Source organism: Rattus norvegicus, chromosome 10 (assembly GCF_036323735.1).
Source record: "Rattus norvegicus strain BN/NHsdMcwi chromosome 10, GRCr8, whole genome shotgun sequence".
Taxonomy (NCBI): Eukaryota; Metazoa; Chordata; class Mammalia; order Rodentia; family Muridae; genus Rattus; species Rattus norvegicus.
The window spans coordinates 93,166,841-93,194,072 of record NC_086028.1 but is presented as its reverse complement, the minus strand read 5'-3'; the positions used below and the strand labels follow the sequence as shown (position 1 = coordinate 93,194,072).

The following is a 27,232-nucleotide window of genomic DNA, read 5'->3' as shown; positions in this document are numbered from 1 at the left end:
AGAGCTGAGGTCGTGGCCACTGCATAGGCAAGGGGACTCAAGGTTAACCAAGTTCCCACAGAAAACACACCCCACCCAAGATACCTCCTCTGAGACGCTCTGTCTGCCTCCTGCACCTCTGACCTGGGGTCTGGGGAAGCACGGCTGCTGTTGTGCACACAGGTCTTTGAGCATCAGCCAAAGGGAGGTGGAGGGAGAGCCTGGAGTGGAGCAGCTGGTCAGCAGCTCGTGTGTCACCAGGTAGGAGAGTGGCAAGCTCTCACCTCAGCAGGGAGACCTTAGTTGGACACACAGGAAGACAGATGTGCCCCTGGCACATTTCCAGCCTCCAGTACTGTCCCCACCCACTGTGAGGCCAGGCCGGGCTGCTGGAAGCCAGCAGGGTGCTTGGCAGCAGCAGCAGCAGCAGCAAGAGAAGAACTGGCTACAGCTGGGAATAAACCAGCGCTGACCAGTTAGGGGCTTGGGGAGGAAGAGCTCTCTGGCCATCGGCCGCTAGAGTCATGTGGCTGAGTAGGCATGAGGACTTGGCAGGCCCAGGCACATAGTGGCATGACACCCCCACCCCCATGTGACTCCCTCTCTGTTGCTGTGTTTAGTGGTGGGCATTTTCAGGCTGCAGGGTGACAGATAATTGGGAGGAAATGGATGGAAGATTCTGGAAGGGAGAACTGTCCTTGAGCTACGAAATAAACCAGAAATTCTGCTTTTCTACGCCGTGAAGACCTCTCCAAATGGAGAGGAGAAAGCCAGGCGGGAGATAGTTGTGCCCTCGTGGAAGTTTCTTGGCTTTACCTTCAATCAGATTGAGGAGATTGGAATCTGAGTCCACGCTAGCAATTGGTGGGAGGGATTCACTCCGACAGTGAGGTGTCAAGGCTTAACCATAAACGATACAGTTCTGATCAAGGCTCACCTCAGTGTGCAAGACCTCCGTGTGCGCCTGTATCCTCATGGGACAGTAAGCAATGGGGACTTCAGACTCAGCCTCTCTTCTCTCTGCCCTGTGACCTGCTCAGACCTGCCATGTCTGGAACAAATGGTTGTCTGAACCCACGGGACATTCACAGCCTGTGTTTCCCCCTCGTTTCCTCCAGGCATCTACAAGGGGCACTGCTTCCGGATCAACCACTTCCCAGAGGACAACGATTATGACCACGACAGCTCCGAGTACCTCCTCCGTGAGTGACAAGTACCTCAGCGGCTTTGTATGAGGAGGGGAGAGGAAGGGAGGGGCTAGAGAGGTGAGCCCTGTGGACTTGGCTCCAGTTCTTTGACCCCGGGGGTGGCTTGTGAGCATTTTCATTTAGAAGTCCTGAGCTCAGAGGGCGGGCTTAGTGCAGGAGAGACCTGACACACTATGTATTTTGGGTAGGTGAAACACTGAAGCACAAGCAGTAAGGATAGCGCTTCAGGGGGCCACTGTTGGAGGAAGTGAAAGTAAGGGTAGGAACTTCCTCTGGGGACATAGCCCAGTTGGTACAGGGCTTGCCTAGTGTGTGCACAACTCCCTACTCAGCACAGTTTAAGCCCAGCTTGGCGGCGTGGGCTGGATAATCTCAGCGCTCCAGAGGTGTGGAGGATCAGGAACGGAGGTCAAACGTCTCCTGCCATGAAGTAAATTTGTGTCTAGACTAGGTTACAGGAGACCCCCACCCCCACCACACCCGATCTCCAGTTTTACGAAAAGAAAAGATATGAGCTCTCTGAGCCCTGTAGGACTGTTCAGATTAATAATATCAACACTCACAAGGTAGAAGCAGGAGGACCAGGAGGCCAAGGTCCTCCTCTGCTGTGTAGCGAGAGACTTTGAGACCAGCCTGAGCTCTGAGGCCCAGCCCTGGAAAAAGCTACCACATCCTCCTGAGGGGGTGGAGCATCTGAAGCACACTCTGTAGGGATTACCTCACCACACTGCTTCTGTGAGGAGTCAGTTAGGAAGCTGAAGGGGAGAGCGACCCTATAGCAAGACCAGCAGTCTCAGCTAACCCAGCGCCCAGACACTGAGCCACCAACCAGGAGCAGAGGTTGGCTTGGTCTGGCCTCAGGGGGAGAGCATGCGCTCAATCCTCCAGGGAACGGGGGTGGAGTATGTCGGATGTAGAACTGTGGGAGGGGGGAACTGAGAGGTGGGCAATGGCTGGAATGTAAATAAATAACATAATTAATTTCTTTAAAAGTATCCCACAGTTGGTGATGAAGCTGGCAGGGCCTCCTCTGACAGGTGGCCCTAAGTTCCTTCAGCTCCAACTAATTAATGTAGCCACTGCCTCTGCCTATGGACTGCCCTTAAGCCCTTGCTCCCACCTGATCCTGGGACTGAGTTATGCCTCCCCATTGGTACCCACAGCACATGCCGGACCCCAAAGGATGGGCTACCCCTGGTCCTAAAGTCAATCCAGAGTTCCTCGTGAACCTCTGGACACCTCCAGAAAGGAGGAAACCTCAGCCAGAGAAGGGCTAGAAATGGATGCTTTCCCTGTTGCTCCCTCCTCCTCATCAGCCAAAAGACGCAGAGCTGCTTCTGGCAGCACCCTGGGGCTCAGGCCCAGCCTCACACACAGAGAATCGATACCAGTGTGTCCTAGAGAAAGCATAATTCACCGTGCACCTGATTGTGGGTCGTTTTCTTCCCCCTACAAGAAAGGATTTGGATCATGAGTCATCTGATGAAATAGAACAGCTCATGGTTCCCATGGAGCTGAGGCCATGTCAGGCTGCTCCAGCCAGGCCTAGAACCTGAAATAATACGACCAGCGCCCTGCCTCCAACCCACCTCCATATCTTCTCCCCTTTTGCCTTTCTGCCCTCCGATTCTAAGTACTGGAAGCTCACACTCTACGTGGTAAACGAGGGGCCCCTTAGGGTAGCCGTAGACGGCAGAGATTGCACACAGCGAAACTCAAGAAAGGCCGCTTGCATAAATAAATTACGGGTGAGCAACATCCTTCCGGCTCTGCGATGCTGAGCTCACGAAAGGGAGCTGGAAGGACAGACTGACTGGCAAGAGCTGAGACTCTTAGGCAAGAGCCCGGCAGCTTCTTCATTTTGCAGCTTGGCAGAGAGAAGCCTTGGGAAATGTCTCTATCATTGATATAGTCCTCCAAAAGCCAGAGTTGGGAGCCTTGATGGTTTGGTCCATACTGTCAGCCTCCTGGGGTCCAGGATGGGATAGAGAAGGACAGAGTAAGGGTCTGGAGTCACACAAAGCATATGACCAGAGGCTTCAGCCCTGATGCCACAGGTTCTCCCACCAGCAGTGACCCCTGACTACCCCAGGGACTGCCTCAGAGTGATAAGGTCCATATGACAGTTGTCTCTCCCACAGAGGCTGTATCCTCGAATGTACAAGATCCCCAGGGAGACCTGCTGGTCCGTAACAAGCTACTGTGTGTCCATCGGTGACTGTAGAGCTAGTTCCCTGAAAACTGGTTTCCACCTTCCCTCAGGACACAGGGAAACCTAGAGCCAGCTGTGTACCAACCTGTGAAGGTCATAGTCCCTGTGGTCACAGGGCCTGTGTGTCTCAGGTTACCTTGATTCCCAGTATTCAGCCCTCTGGTCTCTGTGTAGAGAGAATCCCTGGAGAGAGGTCTCCGGCGGCTCATAGGATGATGTCATCTATTTTTTTCACTCATTTAATGTAACTCTGTCATGGACTTGTCGCCATCCTGACTCAGTGGGGTACAGGAGCATGGAAACAGCTCTGTCCTCGGTGGGGTGTCAGAGTACAGGAGTCCGAGGAAAACAGAAGCTTCTGTGGCAAGGGAAGGCCTGTGAGACAGCAGCCCAGCAGGCCCTGAGGCTAGGCAGCTCCTCACTCTTAGAAAGTTCAAGAAACAAGTCAACTCTGAGCCTCACATTCCCGAGAGAGACTGGACTTGCATTTTGAGTTGCACTGGGTACCTGGAGGCCTCAGAGCATTGCACACTCACAGGTTGGGGTCTGAGGGAGTCACCACCTCACACTCCGTGGAGAGTCTCTTTCTCGGGTGTGTCTTATCCCCATCGTCCCTGCCTGTCTTGTCCCAGGCCTGGCACCTTCCTCCTAGGTTCCAGTTAGATGGCCGACACCTGTGCCAAGCCACAGTGCTGGTACCCATGCAACTGTGAGCGCACAGTGGGGCTTAGAGTAAATTATAAGATTGTGTCTGTCCTCCAGATATATCTCCTCTTCCATGGCTGGATGTGTTCACTGGGGCATGACTGACTCCAGCTTATCAGAGTCCCTGTGGCAAGACACTTGAGCATCTAAGTCCATGTAACAAGAGACGGGTGCTGGCAGGACTCACCTGGATAGGTGTCTCTGGGCCACAGGGCCACCACTGTCCTCTCTGGACCCTCTGACTGGTCTGCAGAAGGCAGGGCAGGATTGTGACTCAGGTCTGACCATCTCAGCTCAGAGGCACGTTTGAGAAGCACACAGGAAGCCTCCTCCTGGAGCCTGCGACTACAAGAAAGCTAAGAGGAGTCTGGGAGGAAGTGGCAGAGAGAGGAGTTTCATTTAATGCCCCCACACAATCCCTTCTCTGTGGAGCAGGGGTTCACACTGTGGGTGTACAGAAAGGAGACAAACACTGCCTTCAGAGGCTTCAAGGCCCCAAGCCAATCAGCTGGCTCAGGAGGGGCACCTGCCCGCGTTTCCTGACTCACAGTCCCCCCAAGGCACCACCGAGGTCCATGCAACTAGATTTCTCTAGGACGATGAGGACACAGAGGAGGCGAAGCTCTGAGCATCTCCCACGAATCTGTTCTCTTCCTCTGACCTTGTCATCTACCCAGACACTCAGGGTGAGGACCAGAAGGCTACTGTGCGCTTTGGTGGGCATTCATTTCCTAAGGGTCTGTAACAAACTGCCATGAACTGTGTGACTGAAAGCAACAGAAATTGAGTCCTGGGTTCATTCAGAATGGTCTCTTCTTGAGACCCCTAAGGTCCCTAAATATATATGTAATACCTTTTCCCATAGGCAGCCACATCCACAGGGAAAGGACACAGTCAACCTTTCCAGCTTGGTATCACTTCACCACTGTGGCCAAGTTATGAAACAGCGAACTCAGGCAGTCTCTGAACTTCCCGGCCCTGCCTCCAACCCTGCTGGTCAGGGGCAGAGCAAGGAAGCAGACACGGTTCCGCTGGCCAGTGTGATGGACAGCTTCTTGTTGTGCCCTGCCCTGCCGCCTCTCCTGTGACTCACACACGTTGTGAGCTTGCACATCTTCGTGTGTCACCAGACCCAGCGGTGACTTGCTGAACATAAGTAGCCACTTAGACAGTGCATACTGCAGCCATCCTTGTGCTAATCACTCCACAAGGACACAACCAGCCACAGCACAGTGGCCCCCGCTAATTCATGGCTTTAATTTCCGAGATTTTAGCCAACAGCAACTTAGACTTATGAAATGGGAAATGCCAGAAATAAAGAACCCGTAGGTTTTTTAATTAGCTTTTTATTACAGTGTATTGTTGCAGCGATCCTATTTTCTTATTAGCGGCTATCAGTCACTTTCTACACTTGATTTGTCCAGTGTGTGTACACTAGATTTTATCATGGTGGACTGCCAAGATGGCTCCAGGTAAGGTAAAGGCACTTGCCATGTGTAGGAAGGAGCCTGGTGACCTGAGTTTGGTCACGGTCATGGAACCCACATAAAGTTGGAAGAACTAACTCCACAGACTTGTCCTCCGGCATCCACACATGGGCTGTGGCATGTGCATTCACACAACAGTAGCATTAAATGAAAACGTCAACTTTATTGTGAGTACATATACATAAGAAAACATAGGGTCCTTATAGGAGTCGCAATTTGGAATGTGCCCCTTGCAGGTGAAGTGGGAGCTGAACTATTAAAGCCATTTCTCCCAAGCGGGTAAAGTAAAGAAGAGTGAAGCGATTTGGCTAAGGACACACAGTGTGTGACAGAGCAGGTCTCTCACCTAGTCCCACTTCATGTGCTAGAGCCTGTTCCCCCAACCACTGGTCAGAGCTGGCTCTAGAGCACACCACTGCCCAGCCTTCCGATGCTCCTATGGGACCATCCAGGAGAGAGCTTAGTGGACTGTGAGCTGTTGTATCAACGCCTTACCATCCAGAACATTAGTCGCTGTGGCCTCTCCAGTGCCAGTGAGGGACTTGGATTCCTCTCGTCTGGAGGAAGTGTGACCCACACTTCCAAAAAAGAGGCCCAGCAGCCCGCAAGCAGGTGTGATTATGGTCAGTTGGCTTCTGAGAGAGTAAACAGCCAACCTAGAGCCACCTTTTTTTTTGCCAAGGTCCAGCAGCAGGACTCCAGGTAGAGACATGTGGCCGTGGCAGGAGTTCTGGCTGACCTCACTCCTCTGCTTTGTTCCCACCCTGGCCTAGGCATTGTGCGAGCCTCCAGTGTCTTCCCCATCCTCAGCACCATTCTGCTCCTGCTTGGAGGGCTCTGCATCGGCGCTGGGAGGATCTACAGCCGCAAGAACAACATTGTCCTCAGTGCAGGAATCCTCTTTGTGGCTGCAGGTATGCGGGGCTGCCCCTCCGGACAGGAGCTGAGGCTATCGTGCACCACCTGAACTCGTGCTCTCCAACACCAGGAAAGTGCTTCCTGGTGTTGGAGAGCACTCTGAAATCACAGCCATGGGTAACTTGAAGAGGCCAGGTGTGTAGGCCTGGGGCAGGGATGGGGTTTCTGTTTGAGGAGATGACAGCGTTACAAATGGGATTTCACACGTCATAAAGGGTCACACACGTGTTTGTAAGCGCACTATGCGCCACTGGATTGCGTCCGTCCAAGAGGTTAATTTGATGGTGTTCAAATTGCACCTCATAGCAAAAAGTCAGATGTGCAAAATGCCACCAGGCAACGGGGTGCTGGGTGATTTCCAAACATGTAACAGGGTCAGGAGCTGACTGAGTTGGATATGAGGAAAGAATGTGAAGCCTCACGGGATGCCAAGACCCAAGGGAGTTTGCCCTGTAAGACAGGGTGACTGGACTTAGGGGAGAAACGAGCTACCACGTTGGCTGGGGTGGTGCACAGCTGTAATCCCAGCACCTGGGAGGTAGAAGCAAAAGCATTCCTGACTGGGAGAGATGGCTCACTGGTTAAGGACACTGGCTGCTCTTACAGAAGACCAGAGTTCGATTCCCAATATATACATGGTGGCTTACAACCATCTGTAACTCCAGTTCTAGGGTATCTGATGCCCTCCTCTTCCTTCCTTTTCAGGCAGACAAGTGTTGCACAGAAATGCAGGCAAGGGGTTGGGGATTTAGCTCAGTGGTAGAGCGCTTGCCTAGGAAGTGCAAGGCCCTGGGTTCGGTCCCCAGCTCCGAAAAAAAAGAACCAAAAAAAAAAAAAAAGAAAGAAAGAAAGAAATGCAGGCAAAATACCACTACACGTGCACATAAAATAAGTATTTTAAACAGAGACTCGGGAATTTAAAGCCATCGTCAGATACCTAGAGGCGTCTGAGCCAGCCTGGGCTACATGAGACCCTCTCAAAAGGAAAGAGAGAGAAGAAAAAAGGAAGGAGGGAGGGGTGAAAAGAGGGTATAAAGAAAAAGGAATTCGTTACCAAGCCAGCTAAAGTCGTCCATGCTTGTAATTCAAGGTCATCCCCAGTTACATAAACACAGGGCAAGCCTGGGCTACATCAGATGCCATCTCAAAAAAAAATTAAAAATAGATAGACTACCATAATAAATAAACATTCACCTCGGCCACCATCCCACGTTCAGCAAGCCTGTTGTCCATTCTCTCGTTCCTGCTGTGAGTCTAACCTCCATCTCTCTCCTTGACCCGCTTTTCTTTCAGGCCTCAGTAATATCATCGGCATCATCGTCTACATTTCCAGCAACACGGGCGACCCCAGTGACAAGCGTGACGAAGACAAGAAGAACCATTACAACTACGGCTGGTCTTTTTACTTTGGAGCCCTGTCGTTTATTGTGGCGGAGACCGTGGGCGTTCTGGCTGTAAACATTTACATTGAGAAAAACAAAGAGTTGAGGTTTAAGACCAAGCGGGAGTTCCTCAAGGCCTCTTCCTCCTCTCCTTACTCCAGGATGCCGAGTTACAGGTACCGGCGACGGCGCTCCAGGTCCAGTTCGAGGTCCACTGAGGCCTCACCCTCTAGAGATGCCTCTCCTGTGGGCCTGAAGATCACGGGGGCCATTCCCATGGGTGAGCTGTCCATGTACACGCTGTCCAGAGAACCCCTCAAGGTGACCACAGCTGCCAGCTACAGTCCGGATCAGGATGCTGGCTTCCTACAGATGCATGACTTCTTCCAACAGGACCTAAAGGAGGGTTTCCACGTCAGCATGCTGAACCGGCGGACGACTCCCGTGTGACCTACCCGCCCCTCTCCGCACAGGCCTCTCCCAAGGTGGCTGTTTGTGAAACACAGAACAGGGTGACCCTTAAGATTATAGACAGTGAACTGGAGCTGAGCGCAGTCCTCCCTGGCCTCCAGAAGATGCCATGGGCTTGCTCAGAGTGAAGGAAGTTAGGAGATTGGAGTCAGGGATAAGGTAGAAACCGAAGGCGGACTCTCTGCTGCCCTCTGTGATCTTGGAACTTCTCAGGAGGCCTAAGAATTTCCCAGAAGCTGCATCAGCCTGCCTCTTGGGAACCAGGAAACCAGTCATGCCAGATGCCAAACGCATCCCCCTTCACCGGGCACCGGGCCACAGGAAGGCTTCTTCTAGATACTGGGACCTCTGGTTTCCCATCGTCTGTTTCCTACCCAGAAGTTCCTGTGTCCTGGAGCCCCGGAGTGAGCCTAAGCTCATTCCATTCCCTTCTGTGTCTCCCTCAGCCTCTCCCTGTCTGGCACCCTAGCGGATCTGGTGGTTGTAAATATCACCCATCCTGAAGAGAAAGCTCTATGGCTAACTGGTGCTTCGGCCTTGAGCTGTCCTGCGGCCGGCTTCTCTCCACCTCAGGAGACCAGGAGTCCAGGGCAAATTCAGAGGCTCTGCTGGCTTTTCCTACCTGCTTCTGGAAGTCTCTGCTGAGCTCAGAATATACAGGACATACTGACTCATCTTGGTGGTCTGGAGGATTTCGTGGATCTGAGGGAAGGTGGATATGTGGCCTTCGGCTCTGTCCCTCCACACTGGCCTGAGGAACCATTCTGTCGCCTGAGCAGCAGAGGGCCCTGCTGGGTCAGGCCATGCCCCCACCTCCAAACTGGTGTTCTGAAACAGATGTGCAAGCTTGAGAAAGGGGAACCTGAGAGTGGGCAGAGACCAAAAAGAAGAAAGAAAGAGCATCCATTTCCACGAGGTTGGGAGTCACAGCATCCCGGAGAACATCAGCCGAAGATCAAGCTGGACTCACCTCTTTATCCTCAGAAAGATCAACAACATCTCCCCCGACTCCTGCCATGATCATTTATTCTGCCCGCTCCAGGACTCGGTGAACATTTGACTCAAGGGGCCTCGCTGGGCTTTCTAGCTTTGCCCGAATCCAAGGATCAGTTCTGTGTCCCACAGTTCGTCCAACCAACTCCTCTCTTCCTCTTGAGGCGAACAAAAATCAAAACCACATGAGCGTGTTCCGTTTAGAAAGAACTCTCCAGAAAGCGAGACTCACCCTCTTTTCTATAACACACGTGCTTTCTAAGGATCAACCGTTTCTTACTTTTTGAGACTTCTTAATCCAATTTTGAACAGTCATCTGTGACGCGCCCCCCGCCCCCATCCCCTGTAACTGTCTCACTTAGAAATGACAAGCCAATTCTTACCTCAGTCACCTGCTCATGGAGCCCACCCCCCTAGGCTAACTCGGAGTTCAGATCCAGGTCCAGTTGTCCTTTCCTGCCCGCCCTTTATTGCCCACCACCACCACCACCACCACCACCAGAAGACAACCCGTATCATAGCCAGTTGCCTATGAGCTGGTGAGCTGAGACGTGAGCATGCCAAGACTCCTTTGTGCTTGCTCAAAACCATTCCCTCCTGGCCAGGTTGGCTCGTCAGTATGTGTCAAAGCATGTGCAGCAGTGAGGTGCCAATGTCAAGATGTGTGTGGTCTGTCCCTGCTGCAGGCCCTCTCCCTGCCTCCCTCCCCACCCACCCTCCCCTGTCCTCACCACCATTATAACGTCCAATGAGGCTGAAGGAAGCCCCAGCCCCCAGGGAGACCCAGGACCAGTCTGATGTCTCTTCTGGCAATAGAGCAGCCTGTGGTAAACTTCCACACAAGCCACCACCATCCCAACCCTGGTCCCCAAGGTTTCCACGATTCCACATTAGAAAGCTGTGTTCCGATGACTCCTACCTCTTGTCCGGTTCCAACAGGCCCATTCCAAGAAAGAGTTAGGAAGAAAAGAGACAGAGGGGTAGAACACAGGGAGAAGGCCTCAGCTGTCCCAACCCTCACGGTCTTTCTCCCACTGGCTGCTGGCGTCATTCTGGGGACCCTGGTCTCCAGCTTTTCCCTTCCTGTGGGACAAAGGGAGTAGAGCTGGACCCTACTGCTGACAGGCTCAGATCTGGTTCCCTGTCTGAAGGGACACTCGGTCTGAGACCACCTTCCTGCCCTTCCTCTGTCCCAACCCCCCCTTCCCTGTGTGTTTCACCAGTTAAGCCCCAGTGACCCTGTACCCATCAGTGGTTTGGGATTATTAGTTCCGTCTTTTTTTTAATTAAATAAAAACGTTTTTAAAATGCCCTATTTTTGATATGGGGAGGTGAGGAGCGTGCTCCTTTGAAGTCCTTAGTGGTGCCTAGTATCCCAGGTGTAGGAATTAAGTGGGACATCCAAGAGAAAGGGTAAGGCAGTTAGGGTAGACACCATGTGGGCAAGACTGATGTCTCTGTCTTGAATCTGAGGACCAGGCTGTGCTTTGCCATCGAGGTGCTTTGCCATGCGTAAGCTGGGAGCCGCTGAGCAAGCCACTGATGGGACTTGGCAAAGCCCTGACTTCCCCAGGTCTGTGGGAACTGGTAGCTCGGGATTCCCAGGGACACTTTTCCCTAGGTTTCCTTCTAAGATGGGAAGAAAGGGGCCCGGTAACCAGGACAGAGAGTTTAGATGGACCGGGTAGAAATATGCAGGCAACAGGACTCAGCCTCCTAGTTTGGTGCCCTTTCCTGGGACTGGGATACAAGAGGCCTTCTTGAAGGAGACACTAGGGGGGACCAATGGCTTCCCTTGGCTGATAACTGTCTCCGCACCCCCACATAGAACACAGTCAGGGCAGCCAGCTGCCACTGCCCCCGACACAGGGAGGGGCAGGGTAAGAGAGGGTGAGAAGGGCCAGGACCCATCTGCCCAAGCTATACTTGGCAGATCGTGCAGGCTCCAACAACTGCTGTGAGTCACCAGCTTCTCCCTCGCGTGGCCTTTGCTGGATATCGGGGGCCTAAGGAAAGATCATTAGTGACTTCCCTTCGTTCTGCCCACCCCACAGCCCGGCAACGTCACCACCCCACGTCACTATTCCTGCCTCGTAGGACTGTGACCTGGAATTTCCTTCCCAAGCATGATGGGCTTGCTCTGCTGGGCTCTCTGAAACCATACTCTCCTTTCCTTCTTCAACAGCTTCTCCGCATCCTGATCCCAGGGAAGGGCACCAAGCTAAGGACTGAGATCTGTTGTCCCCATACTTCTGCCCTCTCCCAGCCTGTCTGAACTCTCTGTCCTGGTTTCTTATCCCTCTTTCAAACACATGTCCCCGACTGTGCTGAGCTATCAGGTCCCACAGCCTGGGGAGTCCAGGCCTTTGCCAGGTCCCACCAGTGACCACAGTGTAGACTGGCCGTGCTGCCATCCTGGAGTAGTTTGGCCTGGAGTTAACGCCTTGTGCCAAGACGTTCGTGTCCACTGTTTATTCTTAGCCTGGAAGAAACCCTGTCTCAGCAGAAGCTGTGCGGTCATCCTGGGCTGACTCTCGTGCCAGGTTGCATTTAAGGACTTGCCACCACTCCTGTAGTCACGTGGTCACGTGGTCACGTGTTCAGCTGAGTTGGAAGGGCTGCCTCCCTAATTTGCAGAGATCGGGTCTGTTAGAATCGACACAGAAACCAACGTTGTAGTTCTTTAACGAAAATAAAGTTCGGGGCTGGAGGTGAGGGACGGCTCAGTCAGTAGAGGGCCTACCTTGAAAGCATGAGGACCTGAGTCCAATCCCCAGGTCTCACTCAAAGATCTCCAGCCCAAGGTGGTGGGTGCCGTGCCGACAGCCTCAGCATTGGGAGGGCAGAGATGGGAGCATCCCTGGTGCTGCTTCTGGCCAGTCAGATGTTCTCCAAGGTCAATGAGAGACCCTGCCTCAAAGGACGGGGATAGGGTTTCTCCGTGCACCCATGTGAACTACACACACGAGAGAGAGAGAGAGAGGAGAGAGACTGAGACTCGCTTTTTATTTGTAGCTTTAGGAGTCAGGGTTTCTCCGTGTTACGGTGCTGGCTGTCCTGAAACTCATTTTGTAGACCAGGTTGGCCTCAAACTCACAGAGATCCCCCTCCCTCTGCCTTCCAAGTGCTGAGATTAAAGGCGTGCGCCCCCATGCCCGGCATACATTCATTTCTAAAAAGAAGAAAACACAAACACTCCTTGCCCAGCCCCGGGCCAGCTCAGTAGCATCCATCCTCGCCTCCATTGCATTATGGAAGAGAAAGCCAATGACATGCTCAACAGCCCCCAGTGTTAACGATGAAGATGAAAGAGCTCCACTTCTCTCATATGAAGTCCACCCAGTAGAGTGTGGAGACAGGCCCTGGGCCACGCTGTCATGCAGAGACTCACGCCCAGGCTGTGGAGGTTGCCCTGTAGCAGATGGAAGTTGAAAGTAGGTGATTTGGGTTTGAATGGACCAGGAAGGTGTGACCTCCCTTTTGCATGCTGCCAGGAAGAACACAGTCACATCGCTACATCCAAGCGCAAGAGAAAGTAGGACTGTGACCTGTAGGAGTAAGAAAGAGTTAGGGGGACATCTTACCAGGCTCTGTCCCTGGCAGACACCTTTTGGAATCTCCTGCCTTTCTACAACCCAAAACTCCTAAGGCTTGTTCACTTAAAAGTAAAGTCTTTGCCTGTGACAGTGCCAACCTCTATGTGTCCTGAGCCACCCCTCTTGGGTCCCATATGGTTTCTGGCTTTATCTTTGCTCTGGATACAGGAGCAGAGAACTCTGTCCCAGTCCTTTGTGTAAGATGGGCCCATGTCACCCTCTTCCCAAGTGAGGAACAGATTTGAGCCCAGGCCTTTATCACACAAGGACACAACACCGTCAAGCACATGTCGAGCCAGCCTGGCCTGGCCTGGCCTCGCCTCGTCCACCTGCTCATCATAGAGGAATCAATTTCAAACACGGGAGAGTGTGTAGAAGAAATGAAAGAAAGGGAAGGTAACCTTTATAATTTCATAACCACTAAAACGGAGTAAGACGTCCTGCTCAGTGGCTCTCTAGTGGGAAGAGATTTTACACCACAGTGGGCACTTGTCAATGCCTGAGACATTTCTCCTTGAAGTGGATGCATGTGGGTCTTCTGGGAGCGCAAAGGATGCTGCTGAATCTTGTTCAGTGCCCAGAATAGCCTCTTACCCTCAGAACGTCTGTTCCAAACATCAGTAAAGCCAGGGGCAAGAGCCCTGCACTAGGCTGACTGCAGAGAGGAAAACCAAGGCACAGAACGGGGTGGTCACTCATGCAAGACCACACAGCAGCCACAAGTTACTTATGTCTAGACAATGAACCTAAGATATTTGCTTTTCTAATTCTCCACGTTCCTTTTTTTTTTCTGTCACTTGGTAGGATTTCTGCCTCTTTTTTTTTTTGTTTTTTTTTTTTTTTTTTTGTTTTCCTCTTGATTGTCGAGCTCTGCATTTCCAAAATAGAAATTGGGGGCTGAGGAAGGAAAGTGGAAATGGCCCCAGTCACAAGATGAAGGATGGGGCGCCTCCTTGAAGCCTTTGTCCCTAGATTTTGGAAACAGAATGTTAGTAGGATTGAACAAGTTCAGAAGCATTGCCCAGTGTGACCACTTGGCAGGTGCAGTGATGTGACCAAGGGTCAAGAAAGGTCATGACAAACTCCAGCCCTTCCCCCCTAGGGCAGCAGCAATGGGCAGCCATCAGCCTTTCACAGCCCCACCACAGCCCCATCCCTGCTATCCGATGAGGAGCCACCAGGGTCTTTGAGAGAATGAATTAAGTTTTAAACAGGGAACTGCTTTAAAAAGACCCAGCTTAAACTCTTCGTCGGAGGGGCTGGAGAGATGGCTCAATGGTTAAGAGCGGGTACTGCTGGGGCTGGGGATTTAGCTCAGTGGTAGAGCGCTTACCTAGGAAGCGCAAGGCCCTGGGTTCGGTCCCCAGCTCCGAAAAAAAAGAACCAAAAAAAAAAAAAAATCCGTTAAGAGCGGGTACTGCTGCTATTAAGGACTTGAGTTCAGTCTCCAGCACCCACGTCAGGCAGTTCACATCATACTGTAACTCCAGCTCTAGGGATTGGATACCTTCAGCCTCTGCAGACAACTGCACTCAGGTATACAGACCCGCATGCAGACACAAACATCTACTCTGCACATAACTAAGATAATAAGTGCAAGTCTTTTTTAAAAGATCGAATTTTAATGCTCAAGAGTGTCTAGTGAAAGCTCTCAAGGAGCTGGATTGTTCTAGAACAGCTCTTGAGAACCAGACCTGCCCATGCCCACCTCTCTTGACAGCATACCCGCATTTGGTAGAGCCTTCCTATGACCAGTTCCTTCCACTGACAACCACTTACTTCACCTTTCATGTGCCCCAGACCTTTGGATAGTAATGGCTAGGATACTTGCAAGCCCCATCCAGCAACCTCCATTTCTTCTTGGGAAATTTCTGGCTTCTAAAGCTCACACACAGGGCTGAAAAGGCCCGGGGTCCCCAGAAGCCTAGCCATACCAGTAGAAGACGTGTCCTCTACTGGTCACCAAAATGGATCTGGCTTCAAGGAAAGGAGGAAAACACAGAATGGGCCACCTGACTTCTGGTCCCTGTGTGGGTCCCAAATACAGCACCTGTCTGCCCAGCCCTCAAGATGAGAACTGTGAGGGAGGAAAGGTGGGGCCATTCATGGATCTTAGAGTCCAAGGGGAAGTGGAGTAGACACTCTCCACAGAGAAACGTTTAAACTTGCAGCTTTCAACAAAACTGCCGAAGGGACCTCAGAGCCCTAAGACTGAAGTCAAGGAAGGATCCCACCTTGTGCTTCTGCCTGAAAGGGAAGGGGCTTGTCCTTTCTGGCCTTTGTCCCCTGATAAGCATTCTAGGGGACACACCATCCCCAGTGGAATACCCAGAACCTACAAATACAACTGTAATAACCAAATCCATGATATATATATATATATATGTACATATATATATATATATATATATATATGCTTCTGTTTTAAATTTTCTATGGTCAAGCTGGGTGGTGGTGGCTTTCTCCTTTAATTCCAGCACTCACGAGGCAGAGGCAGGTGGATCTTTGTGATTTCAAGGCCATCCTGCTCTACAGAGTCAGTTCCAGGACAGCCAACGCTACACACACACACACACACACAACACACACACACACACACACACACACACACACACACACAAAATCCTGTCTTGAAAAGCCAAAACAGAAAGAGTTAGTAGACCTGAGGTTTTTGGACCTCAAAACTCACATTAAAAGGTCAGCATGGCGGCACACATCCATAACCCCAGTGCTGAGATGACATAGACAGGTAGAGCCTACGAATCTTGATAGCCAGCCACTCCGGCTAAATCAATGAGCTCCAAGTTCACTTGTATATGTGTTCCTCTGCACACATATACAAGTGTGTGTGTGTGCGCGTGTGTGTGTGTGCGTGTGTGTGTGTGTGTGTATACACATATGTACATGCATACACTACAGAGATTAAAACATACTTGTGAGCATGCATGTATACACACACACACACAGAAAGAGAGAGAGAGAGAGAGAGAGAGAGAGAGAGAGAGAGAGAGATCAGTCAAAAGTCCTACCAAAGAAAAAAAGCAGTTAATATTTCATTGCCTATAAAAGGGGCCAGGGGAACTGTGGCTTAAGGAGACACCTCTGCCGTCTCTATTTGCTAGTTTTGATCACAAGACTCTTGCACAAGACCTCACCTGTCCGTGGCCAGCCTGGAAACTACGCATGGTAACTTCAAACTTCATATTCTCCTGCCTCCACCTCTCAAGTGTTGGCATTAAAGGTCTATACTACCACATCCAAGTTATAGACCGTGTGGGGGAAGTGGCTTGAATTCTGGGCACTACGCATGCAATGCAAGCATTCTAGCCTCTGTGCTGCGTCCCAGCCCCCACCCACATCTTTAAGCATACTTCAAAATTATATTTTTGATGTGCTGTGCTGGGAATAAAGCCCAGGGCCTCAAGCACGTTAAACATGCTTCACCACTGAGCTATGAACCCAATACAAAAACCAATATTTAGTGGCTACAAACAGTAGAGAGATGGCTGTTTGAGTGGTGTCCTGTTGCCGAACGTTGCTATTGGCTTACCGGTAGATGCCACCCGAAGGGAGCTAAGACTTAGGATTCTCATACTATATTGGTGGCGATCTGGAGACCTCTCAGTCAAGACTTCCCTAACCCTGAGGCTGATGAAAACCTCAGGCTTCAACACCCAGGGTGTCAGCTAGTTTCCCCCTTGTTATGACAAAAATACCTGACAGAGGCAACATACAGAAGAAAGGGTTTCTTTCGATGCTCGGTTTGGGGATGTGGTCCATCACGACACGGTGGCAGGGGCTTGAGGTAGCTGGCCACCTTACATCCACAGTCAGGATGCAGAGAGAGAGGTGACAGGACTTCGTACACTCTCTCCTTTCTACTCAGCTCAGGATCCCAACCCATCGGATGATGCCACCCACATTCAGGGTGGGTCTTCCCACCTCAATTAATCTAGACTACTGGGTCCTCAACCTGTGTGTCACAAGCCCTTTCACAGGGGTCACCTGAGACCATCAGAAAACACGGATATTTACATTATAGTTCATAACAGTAACAAAATTAACAGTTATGAAAGAGCAACAAAAAAATGTATGACTGGGACGGGGGTCACCACAACATGAAGAACTGTATTAAAGGGTCCCAGTCTTAGGAAGGCTAAGCTCTGTGAACTACACGATCCTTCACAGACATACTCAGAGGCCAACCTAATCTAGATGGTGTCTCACAGACACACCCAGTGACTAATCTAGTCTAGATGGCCCCTCCCAGACACGCCTAGGCAATACTATATCCTAAGATGTTTCGTTCCAGCAGACCACACTCTTGCCCATCCTCAGCCACCCCCAAGTGCATTCCCCTCCCCCACATCACACAGCTCATCAGCTAACAGAGCTGAGGGGGAAATCACTCCAAACCTAGGAACTTCAAACAGCCACTAAATATTGGCTGGAGGCCTGACAAGATGTCTCAGTGGGTAGAGGCATTTGCCACCAAGCCTGAGGGAGGACCTGGTTTTACACCAGGTAAGGAACCAACTCTCAGAAGCAGTACACACCCACACGCACACACACACACACACACACACACACACACACACACACACCAAATACACTGAAGGGTTCTCAGTTTAGTTCAGTAGGGCCAGAGCCTCCTGGTTTCTCTCTGTTTCATAGCCTAGACCGGCTACTGAAGGCTTCATGGCTGAATCTAGAGTCACCTTGTGACTTAGTCAGGGTTTCTATTCCTGCACAAACATCAGGACCAAGAAGCAAGTTGGGAGGAAACGTTTATTCAGCTTACACTTCCACATTGCTGTTCATCACCAAAGGAAGTCAGGACTGGAACTCAAGCAGGTCAGGAAGCAGGAGCTGATGCAGAGGCCATGGAGGGATGTTACTTACTGGCTTGCTTCCCCTGGCTTGCTTGGCTTAATCTCTTATAGAACTCAGGACTACCAGCCCAGGGATGGAACCAACCACAATGGGCTGGGCCCTCCTCCCTTGATCACTAATTAAGAAAATGCCTTCCTTACAGCTGGATCTCTTGGAGACATTTCCTCAAATGGAGGTTCCTTTCTCTGTGGTAATTCCAGCTCGTGTCAAGGTGACACACACGGCCAGCCAGTACACCTGGAAACTCGCTTCCTCAAAGACCTGACGGAGGAAGCAGCAGGACAAACGCCTCTCTCGTGCCTAGAAAACCCCTGCGCGTAGCTTCTGATACAAGGACAAGTGTCCTGAAGGCAAGAAAGAAAGAAAGTGGAAGTCTCAGAAGATGGAAAAACCTTTCTGGGCTAAAGAGAAAATATTCCTGCTCTTGACTAGGAGTGGCAGTTGCAGGGGAAGGCGTAGCGGGGATTCTGTGGTGGTTGCTTTCAAAATGGCCTGTCTCTGGGGCTCTGCCCTAGCTCTAGCTCTCCTTGCACCTCCCACCCATCCTCCATTTCCATGGTGCTCTCCAGAACTCCCTACAGCTTCAAATCCCTCCTCTGAGTTTCTTTCCATTGTCTGGAGCAAGGATTCCACGCCCTCCCGTAAAGACCCCGCCTCCTCCAGGCCTCTCTGAAGAAATGCACCCACCCTGGAAAGTCTCCGTTTCTCAGTACAGCACCCTTGGCTGCTCAGCCCCAGGAGGTAAGTGGTAAGGGAAAAGGGAGCTCTGGGGACCTGAAGGGTCCAAAAAGATGCTAGAAGAGATACGTCTGAGACGCGCAGCTTCCAACAAAACCGGCAAGATGATCTCGGGAAATAGAAGGCTAGAACGTGGGGGCCATGGATTTGGAGTTACGAGAGGAGGCATCCAGTGCCAAATGTGGATAGTTCCAAACCCTTCTTCCAGGAGGAAAAAAAAAACCACCTTTTCTGCAGGCTTGAATGGGGCAACCCAATCCTTTCCTATCACTGCTATCCCTTAAGTCCTCTCCACTACTCCTGCGCATGTGTCAGAGACGGTACGTCTGGTGACAGACTTCCTTTATGCCCGAGCCCCAGCCACATCACACAAAAGAGGGTCCGTCAGGTTAAGTCACTCCGAATGACTGGCTCCTTGGCCTCCCAGCTCTCTAAGCCTCTCTCCTATGCTGATACACATAGGTACACATAAATGAGTAATCCAGTAAATCATTTTTTAAATGTTAAGTATTCCGCGCTGAGGAGATTCCCCCGGATTACCCATATGCCCCTAGTGCTATCACAAAAGTCCCCCTAAAGGAGAGAGAGAGGCAGAAGATCTGGGAATGTGCTGGAGGCAGAGGTCAGAGTGGCAGGGCGGCTGGCTTTGAAGATGGACCGTACCAGAGGCGGAGACACACGGATGGTTTGTTTGCTTCCCACAGAACTTCAGAAGGAACAGAACCCATGCTCATCCTCCTTGTAGCCCGGTGGCAAAGCAGTCTGAACTGTGACTTAATAGATGTGGAGTGTTTGAACCACTGAGTGCGTGACGGTTCCCAAAGCAGCAGAAAATGAGTACAAGATCCTGGCCATGCCTCAGCACGTCACTGACTCCCAACAACCGTTCTTGGTGCCCCATCTAAGCTGTCATCCCATCCTCACTACGGCTGTCCCTGGACCCTCCCTTTACTTCTAGGCTCAGCTCTTGATTTGATCTCTTAGGTCACCAAGGAAACCAGAGGCTTCCGAAGCTCATAGCGCTCATCTCTCTACCACCTGTACACTAATCTGTCCCATGATGCTCCTCTTCCCCGCCATGGTAGAAGAGGTAACTGGCCCTCCTCCTCCTATCTGATGCTGGCCCTCCTATCTGATGCTGGCCCTTCTATCTGAATTTTGGGGGGGGGGGGGGTTCCTTTTTTAAAAAAACGTTTTATTAATTATTAGTATCATTCTGTGTCTGTATGATGGTTGAGGTATGTGTCACGGCACTTATGTGGAGGTCAGAGGACGACTCTTTGGAGTCAGTTCTTGTCTTCCACCTTTCTGTGCGTTCTGGGACTCGAACCCAGGTCCTCAGGCTATACAGTTAGTCTGCCAGCATTTTCACTGAGCCATCTTGCTGCCTCTCCTCTTTAATCTTGCTCAAGGGTGCAAACACATTCGATTTAGCTCTTAAAATAGCAAATTAATCCTCTTCTACCCTACAAGCCCTTCAGGTCTTTGCTCCCCCTGTGACCTTCTAAGCTAAACATGTCAAGGCAATGGCCTCTGGTGGCTGTCTGTCCTTCCTTACCTGCCATCCGTCCCTCGGCTATAACCATAAATTATTATTTGTTGTGTTGCTTTATCACCTGTTGGTTGTTAAAAAATCAGCGGGCACTTTCCCACCGGGACCTTCATCACACCTCATCTTATTGGCTGCTGCCTTCTAGTAAACCTAGGCTTCTCTACCTTAAGCTCAAAATTGCTGACTCTCGGGGAATTGCGATCTGCCCGCTCATGATTTCCTCCAAACGAAGGGATACACCCGCCAGTCCACTGGCAGCAGGGAGTTTAAGAGCCAATTCAAGAGCATTGCCCAGCTTGAGTCTTCACTGCACATCTGACTTGAACCGGAAAACTCTTCTTGAACCTTCTATTAGCCTCACATAGGAGAACAAGCACACAGTGAGGCAGCAAGAGGGCAGATTCCTAGGTGCATGGCTTCCTGGATGAAAATGGCCACCCTACCACCCTATAGCCTAGACTATAACTTGAAAAGAGGGTATACTGCCAAATGAAGCCATTGCCTTTGAAGATCTAGATTATAACAACAGACTAGACCCAGGAACACAGTTTCTGAACCTAAAACTCAGTTTCTCCCTCAGGTATTGTGTTCCAGTCAACAATATCCCTGCCTACCAAAGCCTCTGTCTTAGTTAGGCTTTCCATTGCTCGAGGTGGCACCATGACCAAGGCTACTCTTATAAAGGCAAACATTTAATTGGGGCTGGCTTACAATTTCAGAGGTTCAGTCCACTAGCATCACGGTGGGAAGCATGACATCATCCAGGCAGACTCAGTGCTGGACAAGGAGCCAACAGTTCTACATCTTGATCTGAAAGCAGCCAGGAAGAGACTCTGAAGGTAGCTAGGAGGAGGGTGTCTTTCACACTGGATGGAACCTGAGCATAGGAGGTCTCAAGGTCCACCTGTAAAGTGACATATTTCTTCCAACAAGACCACGCCCCCTCCAATGAGGCCACACCTCCTAATAGTGCCACTTCCTGGGCCAAGCATATACAAACCATCATATCTTCCATGACACCAGTCTTCGCTCTTTCCCATAGTCAGTCTCTCATCAAATCCTTTTATGTCTACACCTTTGGGTTTTACAAACAGACCCTCTCCCACGAGGCACCTGCCTTGGTTCACTTGGTGACTGCCACTCGTAGGAGTGGCCTCACTCTCTCCCATCACTTGCACACAGACAGCCTTGATGCAAGTGTAGTGGTTTGAATGCAAATAGCCCCATAAGTAGTTCATACACTGGAACACTTGGTCCTCGATTGGTGGAACTATTTGGGAAGGATTAGGAGGTGTGGCCTTATTGGAGGAAATGTGTCTTTGGGGATGGGCTGTGAGGTTTAAAAAGCTTATGCCATTATGAGGTAACTCACTCTCTCTCTCTCTCTGCCTTGTGATTGTTGTTTTAAAATGTGAGCTCTCCCCTACTGCTCCAGTGCCATGCCTGCCTACTGCCATGCTCCCCATCATGATGGCAATGGACTCTACTACTCTACAACTGTAAACCCCAATAAATTCTTCCTTCTAGAACCATGGTTCTCAACCTTCCTAAGGCTACAGCAACCCTTTAATACATTTCCTCAAGTTATGGTGATCCCCAAACCATAAAATTATTTTCAATGTTACTTCATAACTGTAATTTTCCTACTGTTATGAGTTGCAATGTAAATATATCTGTGTTTTCTAATGGTCTTAGGCAACCCCTATGAAAAGGTCATTCAACCCTCAAAGGAGTTGCTGCTACTCACAGGTTGAGAACCTCTGCTCTGTAAGTTGCCTTGGTCAAGATGTCTCTTCATGGCAATAGAAGAGTAATTAAGATAAGATATATCTACCTTGCTCAAAGCCCTTTAGTAAAAGCAAGCCTTGTGGCTCAGGCCTGTGACTCCAGTTCCTCAGGAAGCTATGACAGGAAGATTACAGGTTCAAGGCCTGCCTGGTTACAGAGTGAATTCAGCAACCCTGAATGGGATCCTGTCTCAAAAGAACAAGAGACACACTGGAAAAATGGTTGAGCAGGTAAAGGTGCATCTCAAGAAAGCTGGCCACCGAGCTTCCCCAGAAGCCGCATACAGGGTAGGAGAGAAGGAGCTGCAGAGTTAACCTCTGACCTCCACATGCGTGCCATAGGACGAGGCTTCCCCTGCCCCCATCATGCATACAGTATAATTTTAAGGGGGAAGGGGTGCTGGAGAGATGGCTCAGTGGTTAAGAGCACTGACTGCTCTTCCAGAGGTCCTGAGTTCAAATCCCAGCAACCACATGGTGGCTCACAACCATCTGTAATGAGATCTGATGCCCTCTTTTGGTGTGTATGAAGACAGCTACAGTGTACTTCTATATATAAAATAAATAAATCTTTTTTTTAAAAAAATGGTTTTGGGTTTTTGGGGTTTTGTTTTTTTTTATTTTTATTTTTATTTTTTATTATTTTTTTTTATTTTGACACTGGGTCTCTCTGTATAGCCGTTGCTGTCCTGGAACTCACTATGGAAACCAGGCTGTCCTCAAACCCTCAGAGATCCACCTGCCTCTGTCTCCCAAGTGCTAAAATTAAAGCCATGTGCCTCTGTGCTTGTTCCAATTTTTTAAAATGTTAATTAAAAACGTAAATAACGGGAAGGAAAAACACTTCAGCCATTTCTCAACATTCTTATGACTGTGACTCTGGAACATTCTGTCTTTTTACATGGTTTCCAGGGCCCTGCAAGGTCTGACCCTGATGACATCTTTCCCTTCGTTTTCCTTTTATAAACTACATGCGATTTTTAAAATCTGGGTTCTTTTCCTCTCTGTTGCCTCCCATCTTCCAATCCACTCCTCAGCTCCCTCACAATCCATGCTAACCCATGTCGCTGCTCCTGCCTTTGTACGTTCAGGGTGAGCTGTCCCCCAAATGCCCTCCCTTGGCTCACAAGGACGACTCACAGAATGGAAAATCCTTTACCCTGATTGTGACCGCTTGCTCTTTTTAGTGTCTTAATTTAATTTACCATCTCATCTTTAAGGATGAAAATTCAAATTAGCAAAAGAAGAGGATCCACACAGCAGAGTTTAGACGAGACCAGGTGCGGACTCCCAGCTGACCTTGCCCAGCAGAGTGATGAGGTCAAGTGTAATGTCGCGTGTCACTACATATACGAACTCCTGCCAGTCAGAACGGCTCCTGTGACTTCATGTTCAGAATGTCTTCTTAAGGTCAAATAAGAATGTGATTCTAGTGTGACTGACCTTCGCATTTTAGTCTCTAGCTTGAGTTAAGCCGGCAAGGTCAGGAGCAAGGGATATATCTCTTCCCATGATGCCGCTGACTAACCATATGCAAGCTCAATTATGTATAGGCGTGAGATGGTGAATAGGAGTGCTCCCCCTAACAGTTCACTCAGAAAACAGTCTGCCATACTGCGCATGCACCCAGACCAGTCCAGCCAGGATGGGCTCCCTGTCTCCCAATCCCTGACATGCCCTGGAGTACTTTGAACAGAAACAAACCAGAAAAGGCGAAGCTGGCAAGAAGTCGCCAAGGGAGGAGAAACTCCATTGATGAAGTCAGGCGTACATAAGGCTCAATGCAGGTGAGGTCCTGGATTGCGAGGTGCACTGTTAGACAGGAGTACATGCACTGCCCAGACCAAGTTCCACCCCGAGTTGGAACACTCTCCTCATGCTTGCCTGCTTCCACTGTGTAAAGCATCCCTCAGAAACTGAAGGTAAATTGCCCAAGTGTCACCAGATCGACAGCTATTGCCATTCCTAGGTGCTTGTGACCTTAAACACGTGGGTATTTCCTTTTGCTCATCTTGTGGATTAGAATCTATAATCTACTTTTAGTCCATCTGTCCATCCATCCACCCACCCATCACTCAGTAGCCACTATGAAGATGCCTCCATGGGTTCCGGTCTAGACTGAGCCATTGGAGAAGATCTTAGAACGAGTGCCTAGCATTGCCTCAGCGCTTGCCTTCTAGAAGTCTCTCCCTCATCCAGGAAAACAGATACATCTGTAGCCTACAAAGAACACTACCCTGAGTCAACTGCTTGCTATATTAGTCTGCTCCGACCGCTGTTGATATAACAAAATACCACAGACCGGGTGGCTTAAATAAGCAGAAATGTGTTCCCTCAGAGTTCTGGTGCCAGCCTGGTTGGATTTTTTTTTCAGAGAGCTCAGATTCCTTGGCTTGAAGACAAGCTGTCTTCCCTTCATGTCCTCACATGACCAAGAGAGAGGCTGAGACAGCCCTGACCTCATCTTACAATCCCATCAGGGGGACTCAGCCAGCGCAGTCTCGCCTAAGCCTAATTCTCTCCTCAGACCTCATCCATTCAAATAGCATTGCTGTCACGCCTAGGACTTCTAGATGTGAATTATAGGAGCCATAATTCAGCTCATAGCATCTGTCATGGGCCAAACTGGTTAAACCCATCATCTTAATCTCTACACCAGCTCCCTCCAGACCCATTGCCCCGGATTTACAGAGGAGGATGGGGCAGCTTAAAGAGGCTCAGGTCCTGCTGGAAGCCACACAGCTGGAGACTGGCCTAGTGGGGTGTGATCCTGGAGCCACTGGCTCTGTCCCCAGTAAACTTCTGCCCACTCTCCTGCTACCCATGGGAGATGCTCCCTTGCCTGGTACTCCAGGCAGTGCCCAAAGTAGGCAGGCAATGTGAAGGTCACCAGGCCCTGATTCCCAACAAACGTCTAGCTTCTGAGCCCCTTCTGGGCCTAGCAAGGCCCTCGATGAGTTGCCCCGGAAGCTTGTGAATGGTCTCTGAGCAGGAAATGGTGTAAATGGAGAGATTTAGCGCAGAGGGAAAAAGAAAGACTCATCTGCAGTCGCTGGAGCTGCCAGCCAAGTGGCATGCTTCGCACAAAAATGGCTTCAAAAAGAAAAGGCCATCAATGTTTAATGCTTCCGCTCCACAGGGTGGAGGACTCAGCACATACCTGCCCCCAGCCGAGGGAAATGCAGAAAGAAATAGCTAAGTGCCTGGCTTGCTTGATGGCTGTACAGTGGCATCCTGGATGACACTGAATGTATCTCTGAGCTCTGCCCCATTATAAAGACACCCGCCCCCAGAGGTAGTACGGGAGAGCAAAGGGTGCAAATGGCTGGAAACAAAATGTATCTGTATGCTTCACAAGCCCACAATTGCTAAAATTAAGTAGTTTTCTCTTCTAGATACTTTGTCTTCAAACACCAAGTGTGTCTCGTTCCCCAAATGCCACTTCCACAGACATCAGGCTCATACTAGCTGTATCTGAGGCCACCCTTTGTCCCCTAAGCATGGGACACCTAAAAGGGCTCAAAGGTCCTGAAACGTCTCAGCCCCTCAGAGGTCTCCACGGAGACAGTGGACCTCTGAGTTGAGCAAGGATCACAGCACATATCAGAAAAGCATCTGGCCATAGGTCAGCCACACTTGACGTCTGGTTGAGAATACAGAGGTGGGGACAGGGAGGAGAAGCAGAGACAGAGAGGTTTGTAGAGGAGCTCTTGGGAGATTCTGCCCCAGGATCTCTTATAAAAGTGACAGTTCTGATGGAATCACACTAACACAAGCTCCTGCATGCAGGTGGCAAGTCTCACTTCATCTCCCATAGCCTATTTAGATCATCTCCCCTCAGTGCACATCTCCGGGCTGCAGATTCCTCATCTGCTTCAGAACACTTTAAAAGTTTCTCCCACACTCCTTCTTTAAAAGGGGAACAAGAATACCCTTGGCAGGGAATAGAGAGGCAAAGATTAAAACAGAGACTGAAGGAACACCCATTCAGAGCCTGCCCCACATGTGGCCCATATATATACAGCCATCCAATTAGACAAGATGGATGAAGCAAAGAAGTGCAGGCCGACAGGAACCGGATGTAGATCGCTCCTGAGAGACACAGCCAGAATACAGCAAATACAGAGGCGAATGCCAGCAGCAAACCACTGAACTGAGAATAGGACCCCCGTTGAAGGAATCAGAGAAAGAACTGGAAGAGCTTGAAGGGGCTCGAGACCCCATATGTACAACAATACCAACCAACCAGAGCTTCCAGGGACTAAGCCACTACCTAAAGACTATACATGGACTGACCTTGGACTCTGACCTCATAGGTAGCAATGAATATCCTAGTAAGAGCACCAGGGGAAGCGGAAGCCCTGGGTCCTGCTAAGACTGAACCCCCAGAGAACGTGATTGTTGGGGGGAGGGCGGCAATGGGAGGAGGGTGGGGAGGGGAACACCCAAAAGGAAGGGGAGGGGGGGAGGGGGATGTTTGCCCGGAAACCGGGAAAGGGAATAACAGTCGAAATGTATATAAGAAATACTCAAGTTAATAAAAAAAAAAGTTTCTCAAGTTTCTCCCAGCTCCAGCCATTGGCTCAGAGTTCAAGGTATGAAATTCTGACACCCGGCTTTCCTGTTTCCCCATAGTGTGGACAAATGTGTCTGAGTCTGTGTGTCCTTCTCTATAAAGTGGGAGTGACAGCTGTACTCACCCTGTGGGTTAGTGTGAAGATTAACTTGAGAGCCTGCTTTTGTCTGTGGCACAATGGCTGCTGTCAAGCGCGACTAAAGGGGAGAAGGATTTCCTTGGCTCACAGTTGAGAGAGCTCAGTCCAACATGGTGAGGACATATCAGCTCGGTGGAGGCAACAGGAGCCTTTGTGGCGTGACCTGTCACATCTTAGTATATCAGAAGTCAGAGGACTCTCTGGAAGCAGGCTGAGCTTCATAGCTTCTCACCTTAGCTCTCTAGAGCCCTCCTCCAGTGACCTCCACCAGCCATGCCTCCCACACTCACAGCAACTAACCAGAAGGCAGGTTTCCAGCAGAGGGTCACTTAGACAGCAAGCACTCCCTGAGGAGAAGCCACAGTAATTTTTCTCAGTGGGGTCAGCACTCTGTGATTTTAGCATCTGAATGCTTCTCACACCTGGTGACAGCCTTCCTAAAATGGTCATAATCCTGAGGCTGGGATTTTGAGACACAACGTTCTGCCCAGCTCTAGTTGGGTTCTAGTTCCAGTCATGTGTCAACCTCATGGATTCCCCCCAAAAGGGCCACCTACTGGCAGAATCTCAGGAGCTGGGCTAGGAAGCACAAGGCC

General features: G+C 50.3%; 1 protein-coding gene and 2 long non-coding RNA genes across 10 annotated transcripts in view; 1 reads left to right on the top strand and 2 right to left on the bottom strand.

Moving 5' to 3' along the window:
• Positions 1–4,438, bottom strand: part of LOC134480890 (uncharacterized) — a 28,376-nt gene extending 23,938 nt beyond the window's left edge. For 5 of the 6 annotated variants that reach the window (XR_010055851.1, XR_010055855.1, XR_010055854.1 and 2 more), the window contains exon 1: positions 85–4,438. This is a non-coding gene — a long non-coding RNA (uncharacterized LOC134480890). The remainder of the gene's footprint in view (positions 1–84) is intronic. The other variant, XR_010055853.1, reaches the window with a different exon arrangement.
• Cacng4 (calcium voltage-gated channel auxiliary subunit gamma 4) overlaps positions 1–10,663 on the top strand; it is a 62,061-nt gene extending 51,398 nt beyond the window's left edge. The window contains exons 2-4 of the mRNA NM_080692.2: positions 1,098–1,181; positions 6,365–6,505; positions 7,803–10,663. Of these exons, the coding sequence (NP_542423.1) occupies positions 1,098–1,181; positions 6,365–6,505; positions 7,803–8,341 (764 nt within the window). The 3' untranslated portion in view covers positions 8,342–10,663. The remainder of the gene's footprint in view (positions 1–1,097; positions 1,182–6,364; positions 6,506–7,802) is intronic.
• The window catches only part of LOC120095197 (uncharacterized), a 23,807-nt gene continuing 5,717 nt past the window's right edge, over positions 9,143–27,232 (bottom strand). The window contains exons 2-4 of one of the 3 annotated variants that reach the window (XR_010055849.1): positions 12,099–12,311; positions 9,333–12,001; positions 9,143–9,190 (exon numbers count right to left, since the gene is read on the bottom strand). This is a non-coding gene — a long non-coding RNA (uncharacterized LOC120095197). Of the gene's footprint in view, positions 12,002–12,098; positions 12,312–27,232 lie in introns of all 3 variants that reach the window. The other 2 variants (XR_010055848.1, XR_005490489.2) reach the window with 2 other exon arrangements.